This window comes from Python bivittatus, unplaced genomic scaffold (assembly GCF_059951505.1).
Source record: "Python bivittatus isolate LINGU-HERP-01145 unplaced genomic scaffold, Pbiv_v1 ctg000440_np1212, whole genome shotgun sequence".
Lineage (NCBI taxonomy): Eukaryota > Metazoa > Chordata > Lepidosauria > Squamata > Pythonidae > Python > Python bivittatus.
This window is the reverse complement of record NW_028277063.1, coordinates 3144847-3164135: the sequence shown is the minus strand read 5'-3', so window position 1 is coordinate 3164135 and position 19289 is coordinate 3144847. Positions and strand designations below refer to the sequence as shown.

Below are 19289 nucleotides of genomic sequence, written 5' to 3'. Positions count from 1 at the left end.
CTGTTTCCAATATTTTCAAAAAACGAAGTAAGAATATTTCCCGTGAGTTTTAGGAAAATTCAGCCGAACTTTCTGCCTGTTTACTAAGAAATAAATCATGCTTATTCACAGGAACTAACTTTTCAGTACATGCCACATATCATTCCAGTTCTAGGATTGAATTATATGTGATGCTTAAGTCACATACCCCCCCCCCCGCCGATTTTTATATTTTATAAAATGTAGACATGGAACCTGGTACAGATAAAGGGCTGTTTTTGTGATTCTCCCACCAAATCCCCATCTGGGCTCCCCCACTTCTACCAAGTAACTATTTTTCATCCCAGAGAGGAACTGAATCCCCCAGCAGTGCAAAAACACAGCAGATTTGGGGATATCAGTAACCTCTCCCATACATGCAGTGGACTTCTGGAGCAGATTTGCAAACCTCAATCGCTGCATTTTCTAAAAGGATTATATGCCTGTGTGTGTGAGCGAGTGCGCATCTCATGCGTTTTGACTCCTGCTTTTGCAACTGTTATTCCTAACACCCCTCCCGTCCCTTTCTTATCTTTCTCTCTATTAGACGTGACAGAAGCTGTGTTTCTTGACTCAGAAATAGCCCTGGATAGCACTGAGTTGTCTGTTTAAAGATAGCTAGAAACCTTAAAATTGCCCTCGAATATGTTATTATCAACAGTTCAGAATTACTCAGAGGCTGGCAGCTACAATACATAGTGGAATACATGTTACATCTTTTCGTGCTTTCCCTCTCCCTCTCTCTCTCTCTCTATATATAAGGCATATTCTGAATTAGACACAGAACACTGTGGAACAAACAGTTCATCAATTTATAGCAACAATTGTAACATGATCTGAATGTAATATCAACCCGTCTTTTTTGTGACATATGATGCAGGAATGGGCACACTTTGTGAATGAGCAAGGAATATTATTTTGTAATTCAGGGAAATCTGGTAAAATTGCAGATGGTTCCGAAACATGTTGCAATTCAGAAAATGTTTGTGGAATAACCACAGCTTCTTGTTACTTTCTGGTGTTCCATGAAGAATGAGAAGAACTAGGAACAAGTTCCCATAGGCTGTTGATTACTTCAGCCCTGTTTTTGCAAAACAAATAAAGAGGCTCGTGGAGCATTAAAGAATACCAATGTATTGAGCATCAACATCTTGAATTATTCTTTTTAGCAACAGATCTGTTAGTCTCTTGCAGCAAAACAACATGGCTATCTGTTGCCAAAAATAATTATTCCTGCTAATGGGTGGAATGGATGAATCTGACAATTTCAGCGGCTCTCCATTCCTCATTTTCTTAATTTTAAATTCAGCACGTCCAATCGCACATCAATCTGAGATTTTTTTTAAGCTTGCACAAAACATGCATATAATACTGATGTACAGATTTTGATACAGTATATGTTTTTTCCTGATCTTCATAATTGTCCCTAATATGGTGTGTGTTTGTGCATTGCTTCTGTAACCTGCATATTTGTTTAAACTTTTTCACTAGATATATACATGTTTAGAGGGTTTGTTCATTAGAAAACTACTTGACAAAATTCAGAGTGAATTTCAGTGGTGCTTCAGCTCAAATATCGGTTCAAAGCATGTAATTGAATAAGTGTGCACCCATGGATATCTGTTTTTCACCACAATGATGCCACATTGATCATGATGCAAGCCCCCCCCCCCTTTTGTATTTGTGTTGTTGCAATTTGGAAGGGCAAATTTGTGTCACAACATCAGAATGCGTGTCTTATGAGTCTCCCCTCCCCAGACATTTAAGTATATATATTGGGGATTCTTTTACATTATATTATGATTCTAGGAAATAAGGACCAAACAAAACATGGAATTTTTTAGACAACTGTCAATTCTTTAAATAACTACAAAGGCCTGTTTCAATGTTTTGCTTTTGGGGTGCTCTACAATCCTTTAAATCACCATGGGAAGAGGGGGCACGCAGAGGACAGGTCAAAAAAGTCAAGCCATGTCTCACCCCTCTTTTACATGCATAAAAAAGGCGTGAAGCACTGATCATTCAGTGGCGGCTGCCGCCTTGACTTTTAACCCCCACCCCACAGACCCTCTTGCTTTGGTAGCACCATATTTTTTGAAAGAGGGCGGGTTTATGTTAGCATGGTGTCGAAGAAAGGAAGACCCTCCGCAAGAAGGCAAAAGCAGAATTAAGGCCCTTGCCTGTGGCTGTTTCTTCCAAGTTAGAAGTTGGCTATCCAATGGTTGTAAAAGTGACATTCTCTCTCTTACTGAGAGATAATACTGAGGTATTATTTGACTCTGACAAGAGTGAGGCTTGTTTCTGGCAAGGCTCGGCCCCTCCTGTGTTTAATCGGGTGCAGCAGCAAAAGGAGATGAAATGGAGATACACTGCTGGAAGCCAAGAGCTGTGTATCCTTCAGCGAGAGGCGTTAACACCAAAAAAACTGACATTATGGAAAGGATGTCATGAGCGCCATCAGCCTGAGTGAGAGGGAGAAACCGAGATGGCCCTTTAGCCAGCAGGAATCCTGCTGCTTGCAGTTTGCTTAAGTAAAGACACATGACAAAATAATGTATCCTTCTAATCCTGAAACCACTAAGCCTTTGTTTTTACTCCGGGGAGGAAATGGGATGGAGTGGTAGCATGGAAACATTAAGGGAAAAGGGGGGGATCCAAACACAAGAGGATTTTCAACTGATAAAAAAGATAAATGGCCCTTAATATTTAGCAGGATGTTTTCTTCATTCCTGGAATTTCGTAGTCGCTGTACTTAAACACCTATGCCCATAAAGATCAGCGCAGTGCAGGCAAGGAGATGCCCTGTGACATTCTGTGGAAGTGAAAGCTGGACTTTGAAGAAGCAGGATAGAAAGAGCACTGACCTGGTAGAAATACGCTGTTGGAGAAGACTCCTGAGAATGCCATGAACAGCCAAGGAAGCAAACCAATGAGTTCTCAATCAAGGCCGAAATGACCAATTATTCTACTTCACACACATTATACGAAGACCTAGCTCTCCAGAGAAGACTCTAAGGCTGGGAAAGATGGAAGGAAAGAGAAGAAGAGAATGACCAGCAGCAAGGTGGATGGACTCAGTTATACTGGTGATGAGTACTCTGTTGGAAGACCTGAAGGACCAGCTAGGGACAGATTGTCGTGGAGAAAATCTACCTATGTGGTCACTAAAGTTGACACCAACTTGATGGCACATAATCAACCAGTAATTAAACACAATTTTAGCACTACCAGACTCCGCTATCAGTGCAACACGCGTAAAAATGAATGGGGCTTTGATCACATGATTGTGGCTGCCATCATGATTTTTTTGACACACATCCCTCCCTCTGGAAACACTCCTGCCAGAAAGAATGTGTTTTTAGTATTTTTTGTGTGGGACAGAGATACTAAGGCAGAGGCTTACAACTTCTCAACATTCAGACATACTTTGGCAGCTCTATAATGTGTATTTTTGCATGCTTATATACGCTAAGGAGAAGATGTTTCATATTGACTCCCCCCCCAACCCCCAAAATGTATTTTCTAGTGATTCTGATGATAAAACTGACTGTGAGGAGTGGCAACTCTCCTGGCCACAAGCTCTAAAACCCAAATCGACATGTCCCCAAAGAAGGGCAGTGACTCATAAGCCGATTCCAGACAAGCAGAGACAATGGCTGGCAAATTTGAAGAGAGGTCATTATCAGAAGTAGCACTGAAAAGTGGATGAAACAAGACATCTAAGACATACCACCTAGTTCACTTGGGAATTTGGGGAAGACGCCATGTTGGGAAAGCTGAACTAACAAGTACATCCTCAGAGATGCACCCAGAATCTGTTGCAAGAAAAGCCATCCTTAGAACAAAAAGTTCTGTGCCAGAAGAGCAGATCAAAAAAATTAAGTTGACGGGACAGCTGTGCCTCCATGAGTGAAGGCCCATTCCTTTTTGATGTCATTGTGCGTGTTGCACACTCAGTGCAAGTAAAAAAGGAACACGCCTTCAATCATGTTGTCCTGACTGTTTTGAAATCCAGGCCTGCACTAAATCCCCTATAATTCTAGATCACTGATTGAAAGAGACATAAGTAAAGCACACACCCCTCCATCTCATTTAGGAAACGTAATCCTCACCAATAGAATTGTTGACAAAAATTGGAATTGACACCGTATGGATATAAAATCAGATCAGACTTTTACTCTTCTACTTGGGCTAGAATTAGAAGCCCAGTTGCCTCAAAAAAGGAAGACAGGCAATTGCTTTCTAAGAGATACTGTTTTTTTGAATTCATCACTCATCGGCATTTGCATTCTGAGCTTTCTGTATCAGTTTTTTGAAGCTCTTCATGGCAATGTCAGGGACTGAAATTCAGGGCTTGAGTGCCCTGTCATTAAACGGCAGACATTGCTCATGGTTTCTTTGCTCCGGAGAAAGAATCCTAAACGCCCAAGGAAGAACTTGAATTTTCCTCTCCTGCACTCCCCCATGCCAAAAGCCTTTCTAAAATGGCGCCCCCCTTCCTTTCAATCTTTTCCCGAGTCATTCACACCCAGCATGCTTGGAGAAGGTGACACAACATATGTGGAACGAATTAGTTCAGACCTCAGCTTCTGCACAAAAATTGATGGCAGAGGAGACAGGAGGGAAACCATGTGGATAGTCGATGGGAAGAAGGCAGTCACTTTCACTCATGATTTATGCTTCGCGTACCCCTTCCTGGAGCGGCTGAGGCTGCAGCCACCTGCCCTCTGGAGATGCCAAAGAAGTGTCAGATGGTCAAATCTACTCAACATGCACGGGACAGATCCACAGCCCTAGTTCCTGCCGACTTTTGCTTTATAGAGCAGGGAGAAAAATGGCAACTTCCTTGATTAATAGCTAGCTAGAGAGGGCAAGTTGTCTCCTGGTTCTACATTGGTTTATTTTAAGTCCTCTGAGTCTTGATGGCTTCTGCCCCCAAGGCTAAAGCGGGATGAATCCCTGACAGATTCCTGCTGGAGCTCTTTTTCATGGAGAAGAATGCTCAGAACTCAAGAGAGAGGAGAGAAGGGCTGGAATGTATCCAACACAGTTGGACTTTAACTTCCAGGCATGAAGCCGTTGCACTGTCAGCATGACCCAAGAGGTATAGATGTAAACTGGGGGTGGGAGGGAGTAACGGTGTATATAAAATCCCCTCCAGGCTAATTCTGGGCTGGGCTGCAAAGCTAGCTGTAAACATCAGACTCCTGCAAGCATCATTTCGACAAAATACATTTAGCACAGTCGCAACACTCTGTTCAGGTATTGTCTCCCCAGACTCTTCACGCAGCCCTAACAATGACTGAAACTCCATTTCTATTGCTGATTTTCACCTGCTATGTGAAGGTCTTTTTGGATACTGATTATATGAATGCAGCCTGCCCCTGCATCCCCCACCCAAGAAACCGACAATTGACACCCATGCCAAGGAATTCAGGAAACAGCCAGCACTGCACAAAATTCAGAAGCTGGTAAATATATAAGTGTTACAGACAGAATTGTCGAAATGTGGTGTTTGTAGCTCAACAGCTTCTCTCAATAGGACAACCTAGTGATCTTCAGAGTCTTTTGGACTGTAAGGAGCTGCAGGTTGAGTGGGTGGCTATATAAATTGAGTAAACATGTATAAATCAATTAAGAAATAAATTCCCATGGATTAGTAGGAAGCACAACATTAGGATGTGGACAGGTATGGAGATAATAGCACCAGCTTTCAGATTGCCCCCACTGCTGGCACTGGAAAACCCAGCTGCTGTAAGCTTGCCAGCTGACTACCTTTGCAGGAGCATCCGCAGGCGGTGTCAAAAAAGTCAAGATGGTAGCTGCAACTGCACAATTGAAATCCTACCCCTTTTTTACATGTGTTGTGGATGCCCACGTTTTGTGGTGCTGTCTGGGTAGCGCCAAAGGAACTTGGGTGGGGAGAGGACTTTCTTCTGGTTATTTTGAGATAGGTCTACCACCTTGTGGCCATCCATATTTTTTCAGGACAGATTTAGTAGCTGTGTTTTGGAATGCCTCTCGTGGATATTTTTGGTGGGCAAATGTTTTGTAGCTGGAAGCTACGCAGGGCCAGGATTTTCTATTTTATCGCAGGGAACTTTGGGCTTTCATAAAAGTCACACCTAAAGGAATGTTGGAAAGAGATTATGCAAAGGGATTTAGGATTCTGACTGTGTGACTACCTGGCTGCCTGCCTGCCTGTCTGTCTCTCAGTGCAAGAACTTCTGAACAGAACAGGACTAGATTTGGTGTGGGGAGAGAAGCCAGCAAAAGAAAGACTGGATTTGAAGAAGGGTCAGATCTGGCTGGGGTGCAGAGAAAAAAAAATCAGAAAAAAAGTCCCCAATACTTTTCTGCACAGGAAGCAGGAAAAGGAGGGAAGATGGCAAGGGGGGAGAGGCAGTTGTTCTTGCCCAAAGTGGCAAAACTAACTTCCTGCTGTTGCTTCTTCTCTGGTGGACAGATGGGGCAACTGCCATAATGTTCTTCCTGGGATGCAGAGGTAGCCGCTTCCCCGTGATCCTTGCTCCCAGAATGTGCTGATGTGCTGTTTTTGTTATGACAAATTGCACGCTCTAATTGGACATGGCTGTATCTTTGAAATGACCTCTGCTCTGAAGCTCTTCCTTCTCAAACAAGAGCTCTCCACTGATTCCGGGAAACATCCCAAGCAGGGCAGAACAACAGGCCACAGCCAGAATCAGTTAGATTTTTAGCACCTCAGTTAATCTACACAAACTCAGAGCAGTTCTAGTTCTGTCCCCTTTGCAAACATTTCTTTACTACTGCCTAAACTCAACTTCATTCTTCTTCAGTCGTCCTTAACCTATCAGCCCTCCAGACATGTTGGACTGCAACTCCCATAATGCTCATCTTACACAGATTGAGTCTTATTGGCTTATGAGCTTCAATACATCAGGAAGGTGCCAAGTTGGGTATATTAGGGTAGTCCTCATTTAGCATCCACAATTGGGACCGACAACTTGGTCATTAAGCAAAGCAGTTGCTAAGTCAAACCGCAACTGTGTTTACGATCTTGCTTCAGCTTTCCTTTGCTTTACAGACCTATGAAGGTCATAAATGCAAGCATTGGTCGCAAAGTTACTTTTTCATCAGTCATAACTGTGAACAGTCGCTAAACGAGGCAGTCGCTAAATGAGAACTACCTGTATTTTGAAGCTTCTAAACAGAGAAGCCATAAGTTTATTTCTTGCTAAATATTGAGAAGGTCCATGTTAATTACTGCAACTCCTGCTTTAATAATAAGTAATATATTACAAATACATAATTCGCATCAATATTCAATCAAATGTAGCAGAAGCATATGATTACATTGATTTATGTAACAGTCAAGACTTAAAATCAGAGGAAATCAATCCATTTACAATGAGAAAGTTTACCAGTTGCAATAATTATCCAATCTGAAAACAGTGAAAATAAAAAACTGAAGTAATTGGCATTCTCACCAAATATGCATCATGTCTATTGCCTACAACATTTCCTCCCTATAACAACCACTGTATTCAAACACATTTTTTCTGAAATCTCTACAGCGTTAAATTTCACCAGACTGACATCTTCAACAATTTTGCTAAATTAATGCTAATATAAATTATTCTCCTCATAATCCCTCTCCCAAAGGTACTTCCCTACGCTATCTGTTTTAGATGACAGACCCAATACTGAGGTTAAAGTATTAAGCAAAATGCAATTTCCTCCCAATCTTCGGGAAGAATCCCTTGGTGCTTCTAGGAACATGAGACCAACACATACTTCCAAGACAGTTCTTTCAAAATTACTTTTCCTGTGGGGTGAACTAACAGGACGTGACCATGTGTGCCTCAAGAAATATAACTTAAATCAAGAGCGGGGAAAATGCATTCTAGGCAAAGGTCCCGAAGTGCTGTGAGCTGCACTGAATGATGTGGGTTGGGCTGTATAAAAGTTGGTGAGGTCACGTCAAAACCTGGACACCTTCAAAACAAAAACAAAAAGCCTTTCTGAAATCGGAAATGTAACTTTTCCCATTTTTTAAAGCATGAATAAGATAAAAACACTTGGCAGTGAACACTACTACTGCATTTCCACACTGACTTGGGGGTTTATGCAGCTATCTTGAAAGAGCGATGTGTGAACTGCAAGTCAACCGTTGACTTAATATCTTCTCCTTTGGCATTCTGTTATGACCCATCTCTCTCTCTTTCTCTCTTCCTCTCTCTCCCCCTCTCTTTCTCTTTCTTCTGTCTTCACCAATCAAGTGCTTTAAAATATATGTACAGTAATTCAAATGACCACTTTTTTGTAGTTGGAATAAATGACATATTCATCTAACTAATGAAGATCACTTTTGCTCTTTTTTGCTCACCACATCTACTCACTGGAGGAGTTTTATGGAAGTACTGTAAATGTAGCTTTTCTGCTGGTGCCTTCTATGGTAAGGCTCACGTGGCCTTTGTATAAACTGGATGTGTGAATTACAGTAGTCCTAGAGAAATGCAGGTCTTACTTGATTTTCCACATTGATGTTTCTGTCCCCTCTGTTCCATCCCACCATTGGGTTTGATTTGCAGAAACATGGTGAAGGAGCAGTGCAAAATCTTAAAGCCTTATTCCATACCTTCTTTAAAAAGAAAAGACTTTTGTTCTATGTTTGACAAATGATCTATTGAAATTCCAGATGGTTTCGAAACTCTTCTGCATTATGTCAAGATGGTCTACTAGAAAGGGGGGGTGGGGGAAGGTGTTTGTTTTGGCAGCTTAAAAAAGAAATTTGTTCCCCCACCCATATCTCTTTTCTAAAGTGATGGGGTCAATTTTCCAACAGTAACAATAGAACAATCGATGCCAGATCCTCTCCTTGGTTTCTCCCTCTGCAGAGCAGGTGCTAAGACAGAAGGCCTGTCAAGGAGGATGTTAAGAATTTCACAGAATGGCATAAAATCAAATTTGGGATGTTTCACATGTTACAACAGAAAGGAATAGAGTATTTCTTTGACAATTAGAAGAAGTAACACATTAAGACAGTCATGTTGGTTGACTCTACCGGGAAAATCCAGCCGTTGTCTACATCTCATTTCTTAAAAAAAAGAGAAAAGAGAAAGATCAGTTGCCCCTCTCAGCTACCTGGAAAATTTAGGCCCCCAGGTGTAAAAGCAGCAGGCTATGTGACATGAAGCATTGCGGAGGGTATTGTACTCTGCATATGTCCAGAAACATCTCCCCTTCCTTCCCTCTCAGGTTGATGGTCTTTGTTTCATTCCTCTCTTATCTCCCCAAAATCCAAATATAGACTATTTGGGGAATGAAACTTATTTTTCTTGTGTTACCTTGATGGTTTATCATACTATTTATTATAGATTATATCCTTCATTTATTACATTTATATCCTGCTTTTTTTATGGGAGCTCAAATATTGGCACACCTGAGAAATTCCCCTAATATTATCCCCAGAACAACAATCCTATGAGATGGCCTGGGCTGGGCTCCCCAGGGGAACTCCATATTAAGTGAACTGTATTCCCAATCAAAGTTTAACAACTAAATAAATATTGGAGGCCCAACAACAGCATTTTCATATTTTGCTTTTTAAATTTTGTATTTATTTATTCCATTTATATAGCCGCCCTATTCAACCCATAACTCACAATAATCATTTTATAACAATGTCTCTCTCTGATTATCAATCCAATTGGTTCTTTTCATTCCCCTTAGCAGTTTCATGTTGGAATAGTGGGGTGGGGTCAAAATTCACAATTACAGCTTAACACGCAATAGAATAAAATTGAAGTTTGGGGGGGGAAACAGTTTTAAACATGTAAAGGGAGCCAGTTTGGTCTAGTGGTTAAGACCCCAGGTTAGAAACGAGGAGACTGTGAGTTCTAGACCCGCCTTAAGCATGAAAGCGAATGGGTGACTTTGGGACAGTCACTCTCTCTCAGCCCAACTCACCTCACAGGGTTGCTGTTGTGGCAAAAATAGGAGGAGGAAGGAATATTAGGTATGTTTGCCACCTTGAGTTACTTTTAAAAATGATAAAAGTGAGATAAAAAGGGAGCTCAAAGCAGAACAAAATAAAGAGAAACAATGGAAAGGTAGTAAAGGGAACCATGCAATATGTTTGTATTGATTTATTATTATTTTCCATTATATATACTGCCCAGAGTCACATGGTTTGAATTGGGGGGCCATATAAATGCTTAAATAAATAAATAAATAATAAACAACAGAGATAAAGTGTTGATAAAATGAAACAGGACTGTGATGTCTTCCATCCCTCATACTTTGCAGAGACAGGAGAAAGAAAGATGTGAATAGATAAATAAGTCGGGGGGGGGAGTCATTTGCCTTTTGTGGTAGAGAACAAAATGCCCCCCCCCCCGCCAGTTCTGGGTTGGCAGTTGAATCTTGCTTCAACACTGACAAGAAATACTGTCCTCCACCACACTGAAGACTGCAATTTTGGGGTTATGGGACACAATATGCGGCACCCACAGGTCTATTGATGGCTAGAGACAAGAAGATGCCATCTGCTTAAGGACACTGTGACCTGACAGTGGTGAAGCTGGTGATGCTGGCATGCAGCTGAAATGTAACCCATCATCGCCAGCCTGATGCCATCACAGGTCTAACGATAGGGCTGGCCAGCCATTGCTTTACGTGTCCACCCAGCATTAGCAATGCTACCCACAGGACCATCTCTATCAGTGGGCAGACATCTGGAGAGGCAGATATTGTAAGTAACAGGTCCAGCAACATCTTCTATGGCTGTTCTGATCTTCAGGACACTGTGACCTGGCAGTGGTGATGCTGGCATGCTGTGGCCTGGGCTAGTGGTTTTCTCACTGGGGTTATAGACAGTGAAACTAGGAAATTCTCAATCTGCAAACAGATAGTGCAGGCCATGAAGTCCAGTAGAACACACATTAATATGTTCCTGTGATACAAGCAGACATACCACTGCAGCATCTGAGCAGAGAACAAGCAAGCAGGTCTCAGGGAAGCAGTGAGCAAACAGCAGTAAAAAGATGTTCAAAGCAGATCTTAGTGTAGGCAGATACAGTCTCCCTTAAGTTAAGGTTAATTTAAGTTAAGTTAAAAGTTAAGTGTGGTGAAGGATGTTGTCCCACCATCAGTAAGAGTCAACCATCAACCCTCTATATGTGGAATGGCATAAGCGCCATTTTGCCCTCTATTTCATTTTAATTTTATATTCCATTCTTTTATGGTAGAATTCAAGGCTACTTTGCACAAGATTCTCAAAAGGCTTCCCATCTAGATGCTAACCAGATCTTCACTTCAGGAAATAAAATGACATGAGCCAACCCTGAGTCTATATCATTCTTCAAGCACAGGAAGGAAAGATCCATTGATAAACCAGATGGAAAATTTCCATTCCAGTCTTGCGATAAGATGAGTTGCTTGATTGTCAACGAGGGTACGAAGGATCTATTTCTGCCATCCATGCAAAAGTTCTGAAACAGCTGAAATGTAACCCATCATCGCCCAGCTGTACATCTGTAAAATGGAAGGAGGTTTCTAGTATTAAACTGGCAGCCACAGAAATTTTAGTACCAAAAGCAGCAATGATTGCCCATTTCCAGAAAAGTAAAGAAACATATCTGCATCTCCAGCAACTTGGAGAAGAAATCATACATATTTCATAAAGTCTTAGCAAGTGGTCTTAAGTTCTGAACATCTATTTTTCCCTGCTACCTAAACAGCTTGAAATCTACTGAGGACAGCTTAAGGAAATTCACTGATTGCACAGATTCCAGAGGAGACTTCAGATGCGGTGCTGGGAGAATTGTAATGAATCCAAACTCAAATTGACTCTTAGGGAAGTATTTCCAGCGTGCTAAGCCTGTGCCGTTCCCTGGAGGCATTCACACAGAGCGGTGTTTCTCAGCCTTGTCAGCTTGAAGATGTGTGGACTTCAACTTCCAGAATTCCCCAGCCAGCTTTGCTGGCTGGGGAATTCTGGGATTTGAAGTCCACACATCTTCAAGCTGACAAGGCTGAGAAACACTGACATCGAGGGAAACAATTATTTAATTTCAGAAGCAGTGGCTCATGGGGTCCAGCACAATGTTCCTCAGCCTGGTAGCCTTCAAATGGGGTGAATTTTCACTTTCATAATTCCCAGCCAGATTGGCCAACGCTGATCAACACCTGGCTATGAACCTTCCGTAGGATGCTATAACTATTGATTGGAAAGCAAATATTTTCCCCCAAATAATGACCCGTGATTTGAGAGGAGTGTTTTGCATTCACTGATAAGAATAGGGATCCTGTAAACAAAAATTTGAACAAGAGATCCAAATGGCTGCAGACCTTCCTCCTAAAAAACCTGGATATCTTTCTAAGGTCAGTTGAAAATCAGCTCTCGGTTGGAGGAAGCTGCTTCCCTAGTCAGTATTAAACTTTTTGTAGTTAAAAAGATTTTGTTCTCTTTTCTTTCATTCCCTGTCCAGTTTCCTCTTGCTTCATCTCATCTCCATCCACCTTTCTCCGTTATTCCCTTCCTAGTACAACTACTCCTTTCCCATCACCTCATTTGTTTCAGTGCTGTTCTTTTTTGGTTATTTTTGCTGAAAGGAGGGAGGGGTGTGTGTGTGTGTGTGTGTGTTGTGTGTACTTCCATGTTCCTCTGTGTGAAAAGGAAGGATTGGTGTGTGGTGTTGGGAATCAATTATTGTTATAATAGGATACCTTATTTCACAGGTAATTAATTTTAATAGGTGGCTATTAATATATTATTTCCCCTGGCCCTACCCTGTTTGGCAATGTGGCTTCCAGCAGGTACAAATACATGTGCATACATTTATTGGGGAAGGAAACATTTCCAGGATTGATTTGTGTTGCTATATACAGACCTAGCCTTGAGTCCCCATGGAAGAAAAGGAGGATATGAACAAAATAAATTATAAAGTGTTTGGTCAGAAGTAACCCATCCTATACTTTGCATTGTTAGGCCATTCACTGCAACGGAATAACTCTTGCACATCTACAAATAATGAAACAGTATCAAATTAAGTGGGCTTATATGAATATTTATTGCCATTAAGAAAACGTCTGACACATTCAGTTTGTTGAACTCCTGGCTTTCTGCATGGATCTTACACACACATGGGCAGAGTTGCATTTTAGGCCCATAATATTTCTAGCTGCAGACCAGTTCTGGAAGAAAAAATAATATACAGAGATGACTAGTCCCAACATGTCACCAGTAGACTACCAAGGAAGGCATTCCAAAATCAGAATTTGCAAGAGAGGCAAAGATTGCAGGATGGAAGGAATTCTTCGGTTGCAGATTGTCTGAGAACATAGGGTTGCATCATGCATGACAATCAGAAGAAACCACACACTGCAAGGGAAGCATCCTCCCTGGGGGCTGGGGAATGTTCCACCAGCAAACCCCCCAAAGCAATTAGCAATCAGAGGGGGAGAAGTTATGGACAAGCTGGAGGCATCACGTTTCTCTCTTGCAAAGATGATCCCCTATCAAGGGAGAAGAAACCAGAGATCAGACTTCCAGGTTTGCTAGACCCCCAGGAGTGCCTCAGCCCATCCCATAATTGACTGCCTTGCTAAAGCCCAAGCTTTATTCAGAGCCATCATTAAAAGGCAGATGCACAGAGATTACATGGTTTGTGGGTTGATGGCCATTTCTCTGCTTCTCACACGGTGGGTATTTTTGGAAAGTGACACTAAAAGTGCCTTTGAATGTCCCTCTGGGTTATGCATCAGACAGGTGTTTAAGTGTAAACTGTCTAAGGGTGTGAAAAGGCAGTAAAACAAAATTTGCTAGGCATTGCCTATCAAATACTTGAGTGATCTGTGACTTGTTAAATTTTGCCCTAATTTAAGATTGAAATTTTGCCCTTAAACTCTCCACTTAAACCCCATTTAAACTCCCCATAGGCTAATCTCCAGTCTATTTTGTTCCTCTGGACCAGGATTCTTCCTGTCACATTTTGCCCTTGCCTCTTCTCTAACATTCCAGCCATGATTCTTCTTCTGGTTCTCTTCCCAAACTATATCTAGTTGGCCGTGGTGGTATCTGTTCCCCTGGTGTATAGGAGCCCAATTTTGTTTTTAAATTAAAGGTACCCCTTACTTCTTGCCTGTTGCCATTATTCAAGGCAGCATGATATTAACTGGAGGACATCTCATTTTGAAATAGGTAAAAATATACTTTATTCGCTTCTGCTCTTAAGTGGCTCTCCTTTCCCTGAGTTTGTCCGTACATCACAGAAATGCCAGCAGGGTTCCTGTCATCTCCACCTAAGGAAATTAAATCTGTGAATAAATAGTCATTAGTCCCTGTGAAAGGTACATAATTTAGTTATAAGGTCACTAGATGCTAAGAAGAATCAGTCTATATGGTTGTATCTTTGACATCTTGGTAGTAAGAAAAAACCCCATCAATGCAGCTATTTCTACTTAAGCAAGACAGACTGCACCTATTCTTAATGTGCTATTAGTCAAAGTACCTGTTTGTGTTGCTCCTTGTCAGGGCAATGGTAGATATAGTGAGTTCTGCAAGCACTAGAATAAGCCAGGATTCCTGGGTTTTTGGGGTGAAGAGTTCTAAATGATTTTGTCCTAGCTTGCCACCTTATTTCACTGTTTATTAAAAGTGATAAATAGTTGGGAACAATAGGATAGACCTTTGGCACACACATAATCCTGTTATAGGAACTCTGAGCTCCACTGCTGGTAGCCTGACAAGAGGCAATGTTATAGAACCAGATATTTGTATAATATGGCTTTATTTAAAAATAGAGACTGGGTCATAGAACACATTAAGGCATAATGCTGAGATCTTTTTTCTAACTTTGGCTTAAGATAATTGCTTTGACCAGCCATTTTGGTTTATTTAACAAACCATAATTAAGCAAAGGATGTTGCATGTGAACATAGCCAGAACATGGAAGCTGCACTATTAGGCAAGAAAACTTGTAGAATTCATGACCTTTCTTCTTTGAAAGACGCATCTTCCCAAACTTGGGCATTGCTGTGAACATATTTCTCTGAGACCGGTGGATGCTCAATTGACAAGCAAGTCTCTTCCTCTAAGTCTCTCACTCTCTCGAGTTTTCTATCCAGAATTGCAAGGTTGTGATCCCCTTGGGAAACCAACATGTTTACTCAACCCTCCAGCATGCCAGAATGCAGACAAAATTGAAAATTTGACTTATCATAATCCACAAATTATTACTCCTTGATCCAAACTTCCTTTTCAAATGTGTACTTCTCCTTGAACGGTCAAGGCATCCTTTCCAGCACACACACACACAAGACCAAATGCAACTTCTCCTTGTTTATCCCCTTTCTTGGTCTCTCCTGACTTCTCCACACCACCCCCCAGGCCCTTGTGACCAAGTTAATTCCCATCCGTGCTTCAGCTATGAAAAGGGAGTTTAAAGCTATTTTCTCATGCTCATTAAATTCTCATTTACTTGGCTCTTGGGTTTGCTTTCTCTATTAGAGAAGGTTGTTGAGATCAGAGGCAGGAGGGTAGGGGGAGATGTCCATGTGTGTGAATTAGTGTTGTACAAATGATCAGAGAGCCAAGAACAGATGCTATAACAACTTTCGAGGTGAGAAAACCATGTGCATTGATCTCCATACTAGTGGTGACCACCCACAGAATGTTTTAAATGTCAGAGATGGGAGGCGAATGCCATGTTGGCTGGGAATTACAGCAGCTGAACTCCTCAATGGGTGCAAATTTGTGGAGCTTTATTGTAACTAAACATCTTCAGTACCATAGTCCCATATCTCTATCATATGAGCCTTAGCCCGTTGCCCCCCCCCTCTCTCTCTCTCTCTCGTGCCTTCGAGTCTATGTTGACTCCTGCCTGGACTAGTCCCTGCAGTTTTCTTGGCAAGGTTTTTTGGAAGTTCAGGGAGATGCTGCTTAGCAAGCAAGCTGCTTGTGGAGAAACAAGGTAGCTTCAACCATTTGGGAAGGAACCTGGACTTGTTGGCGTAATTACCTATTTTCTGCTCTCCCCAGAGAAATAGATTCTTGGGGAGGAAGGATCACATCTCCCGGAGGCAAAAAGAAGACTGGTGTCAGGTGTTAAAACTGTTTGGTATCTGCTAATGCTCAATAGGAATCCTGTTGCTAATGTCTGGGGTCCCTTGGTCCAGCTCCTCTCTTCATAATTGCTTCCTGTTCTCCTGCCCCTCCAAGCAAACATTAAGAAGAACAGCCACAGCCTTCACACAACTGGAAGGAGAAAGAGAGAGCAGCAGCTGTATGGGGAAAGACTGTAGAGGTGAGGAAGAACGGTGGCATTTAGGGATGGAGGACCTGTGACAGAAGCATCCGCAGAACAGGAGAAGTCAAGATGACGTCCACAGCTGAGCAATCAAAGCTCTGCCCCTTTTAATGAGCACTATAAAAAGGGTTATAGAGAGGTATGGCTATTTCCCCCCCCCCATGTTTATATGGAAGTCTTTTAAAGATATTTATAATATACTTTTTAATTAAGTATTTGTTGGAAGAATATCAGTAAAAAGAATACAAGTAAAAAGAAATACAAAGCATGTAAGAAGGTAAGGAGTAAGGCACAGATCGTAAAGCATGGGTGAACTGTAAGACATCATAAGGACTAGCGTGTTTCAGTGTATCATTAAGGACTTGTGATATTGTTAAATATTCTAAATCTCTAAAGAAAACCCAGATGGCATGGTCACCCATCTTGCCTTTTTGACACACACACAGACACCCCAGACACAAGCGGTGGATCTTGACCAAGGACCCCCAAAACATGAAAGCCATATTGAACAAAATATTGGGTTGTGCCTGTTGGGAAAATATGGTATCCTGCAACTGAAGTGGGGAGAAATCACTCACAGTGGAAGGTGTGGTCATGTGGCAGAAGAGCAAACTCCTACTTCTGGTGGTCAGTAATAATGTGCTTCTTAACAGGACCAAAAAAGGAAGGGCAAATTTTGGAAACAGTAGGTAGAAGATAGGAAGAAGGGGCAGGGAGAACCTGTGACCCTTTGTCCATCGCCCTTTTTTCATATCCGTTATTCCTTCTAATCTTCCAGGTGATGCATTGAGCTGTTGACTCTTGACGTTTTTCCCCAGAGATGCTTCGCTTCCCATGGGGTGTTACAGTTCTCCTTCCGTTCCTTCTGGGTCAAACTCCCGACCCTCGTGACCCTTGCTACGATGCTAACCAGCGCCCACGCTACTGCCTGCCTGAGCTGTCCGAACTGGCATCGGGCCGTCTGGTGGAAGCCTCCAGTACGTGCAGCGGCCCTCCTGGGCGATTCTGTGCCTTTCGGGATTCGACCGACCCAGCCTCCAAATTCTGCCAGGATTGCCGAGAAAACCAGCCAGAGCATCTCACCGACAGCGACGGTGATACGACGTGTTGGTGGTCTCAGCCGGCAGCCAACGCCACGCTTACTTTGGCTTTGGGGCGGCGAATGGAAATCCTTTACGTGGCTCTCCGGTTCTGCTCCCCACGGCCAGAATCTTTGGCCGTCTACAAGTCCATGGACTATGGACGCAGCTGGATGCCATTTCAGTTCTTTTCCACCCGCTGCTGGCGGCATTACCGTCTGCCGCCAACCACCACCATTGTGAAAAGCATGGAACACGAGGCAGCTTGTGTCGAGGCTCAAACCGCTCCCAAGCCTCTCGCCGGCGGGCTGGTGGCCTTCATGCCTCTTGCGGGCCGCCCTTCAGCCCAAAGGTTCGAGTATAGTCCTGTGCTCCAGGACTGGGTGACAGCGACGGACCTTCGCATGACCTTTGACCGCATGCACTCAGCCCGGACACTGGGGTTGCGCAGGAAAGAGGCGTCCTATGGAGTAGCCGAGCTGCAGGTTGGAGGCCGATGCAAATGCAGCGGACATGCCTCACGGTGCACAGCTGGGAAAGATGGAGGGGTCCCCCAGTGTGATTGTCGGCACAACACAGCCGGCCCTGAATGTGACACCTGCAAAGCTTTCTACTGGGATAGGCCCTGGCAGCGGGCAACCCCCAAAGATGCTCATGAGTGTGTGGGTGAGACTGGGGGCGAGACGGAGCACGCCTGGCTGAGGACTTCGCGTGTGCTTCCAGCAGAGCCGGGATGAGCTATTTGGGATTCTGCGGAAATACAGCCCCCTTTGCACGCGGTCCTCCCCTGCCTGAAGTGCTGCTGGAAGAATTTTGCCATGGGCACTTTTCCAAAGCTTATTCCTAGCACCCTCAGAAAAACCATCCATCCTGCTATTTGTTGGTGTAGAACAGGGGCAGCAATCTTTCCAGGCCCCGAGAAATCATGTTTTGAAGCATGTCCAAAATCTCATGAATTCTCTACCTTTTAAGAGATCACTGAAAAAAAGAATGGCCAAAATGTGGTGCACTTCCACCAGAACTGTGTGAGAATTTGACACTCACCTGAAATCTCATGAGATTATAAGAGTCAGCCATCTTTTCAGGTGTTTTAGGATCATTGCTGGCTCTCTCCATTTTTTTTTTAAAAAGTCCAAATTCTCATGAGGTCAGCAATTTCACCAAACCTCATGAAAACCCGGCACCTTTATCTGAAATCTCGTGAGATCTCATGCAAGAACACTGAAATCTCATGATGTGGAAGATTTTGGCCCTTTTTTAAAAAACACTGTAATTGATTGTTAAAATTTATGTTGGGATTCCCTTGATGCCATCTAGGGGCACCAGGGGTTTCTTGGTACCCATGAGCAGGGAATTGCTAATTGTTTAAAGCATTGGGTCCTTTATCACAGGGGCAGACAATTCCTAACATTGGAGGGTCATTCACAGGGGGAAAAGTCCAGATGAGGGCCACGATATGACCGAAGCTTGGCCCCATTTATTTATTTATTTATTTATTTATCCACCAAATTTTTATGGCTGCCCATCTCACACGAGGTGACTCTGGGCAGCAAACAATAAAACCGACAATTAAAACATATTACAGACCGCTTAAAACAATTAAATTAATTAAGCATCAATAAAAACAAGATCACGAGAGGGTTAGGATCAGAATGTTATACATGATGCAAGCCGCGTGCAGGGTTCCTGTTGCTAGGGGATCCCCAGGCCTGTTGAAAAAAACACATTTTAAGGGGTTTCCGGAAGGCCACCAGGGTTGGTGCAGGGGGAGGTTAACCTACGTAGCTGCACAACGTAATGGATGTCAAAAAGGAGTAGGGTTTGATCACGCTGTGGCAGCCACCATCTGGGCTTTTCTGACCCGTCTCCCCCGCAAGGCCCCCCCCCTGGCTTGGAGGGC

The 19289-nt window shown here is 42.8% G+C and overlaps 1 protein-coding gene across 2 annotated transcripts in view; it reads left to right on the top strand.

Moving 5' to 3' along the window:
• Positions 1–19289, top strand: part of LOC103058037 (netrin-1-like) — a 39907-nt gene that overhangs the window by 8145 nt on the left and 12473 nt on the right. For both annotated transcript variants that reach the window (XM_007423019.3, XM_088142654.1), the window contains exon 2: positions 17089–18055. In XM_007423019.3, coding sequence (XP_007423081.1) covers positions 17131–18055 — 925 coding nt within the window. In that variant the 5' untranslated portion in view covers positions 17089–17130. The remainder of the gene's footprint in view (positions 1–17088; positions 18056–19289) is intronic.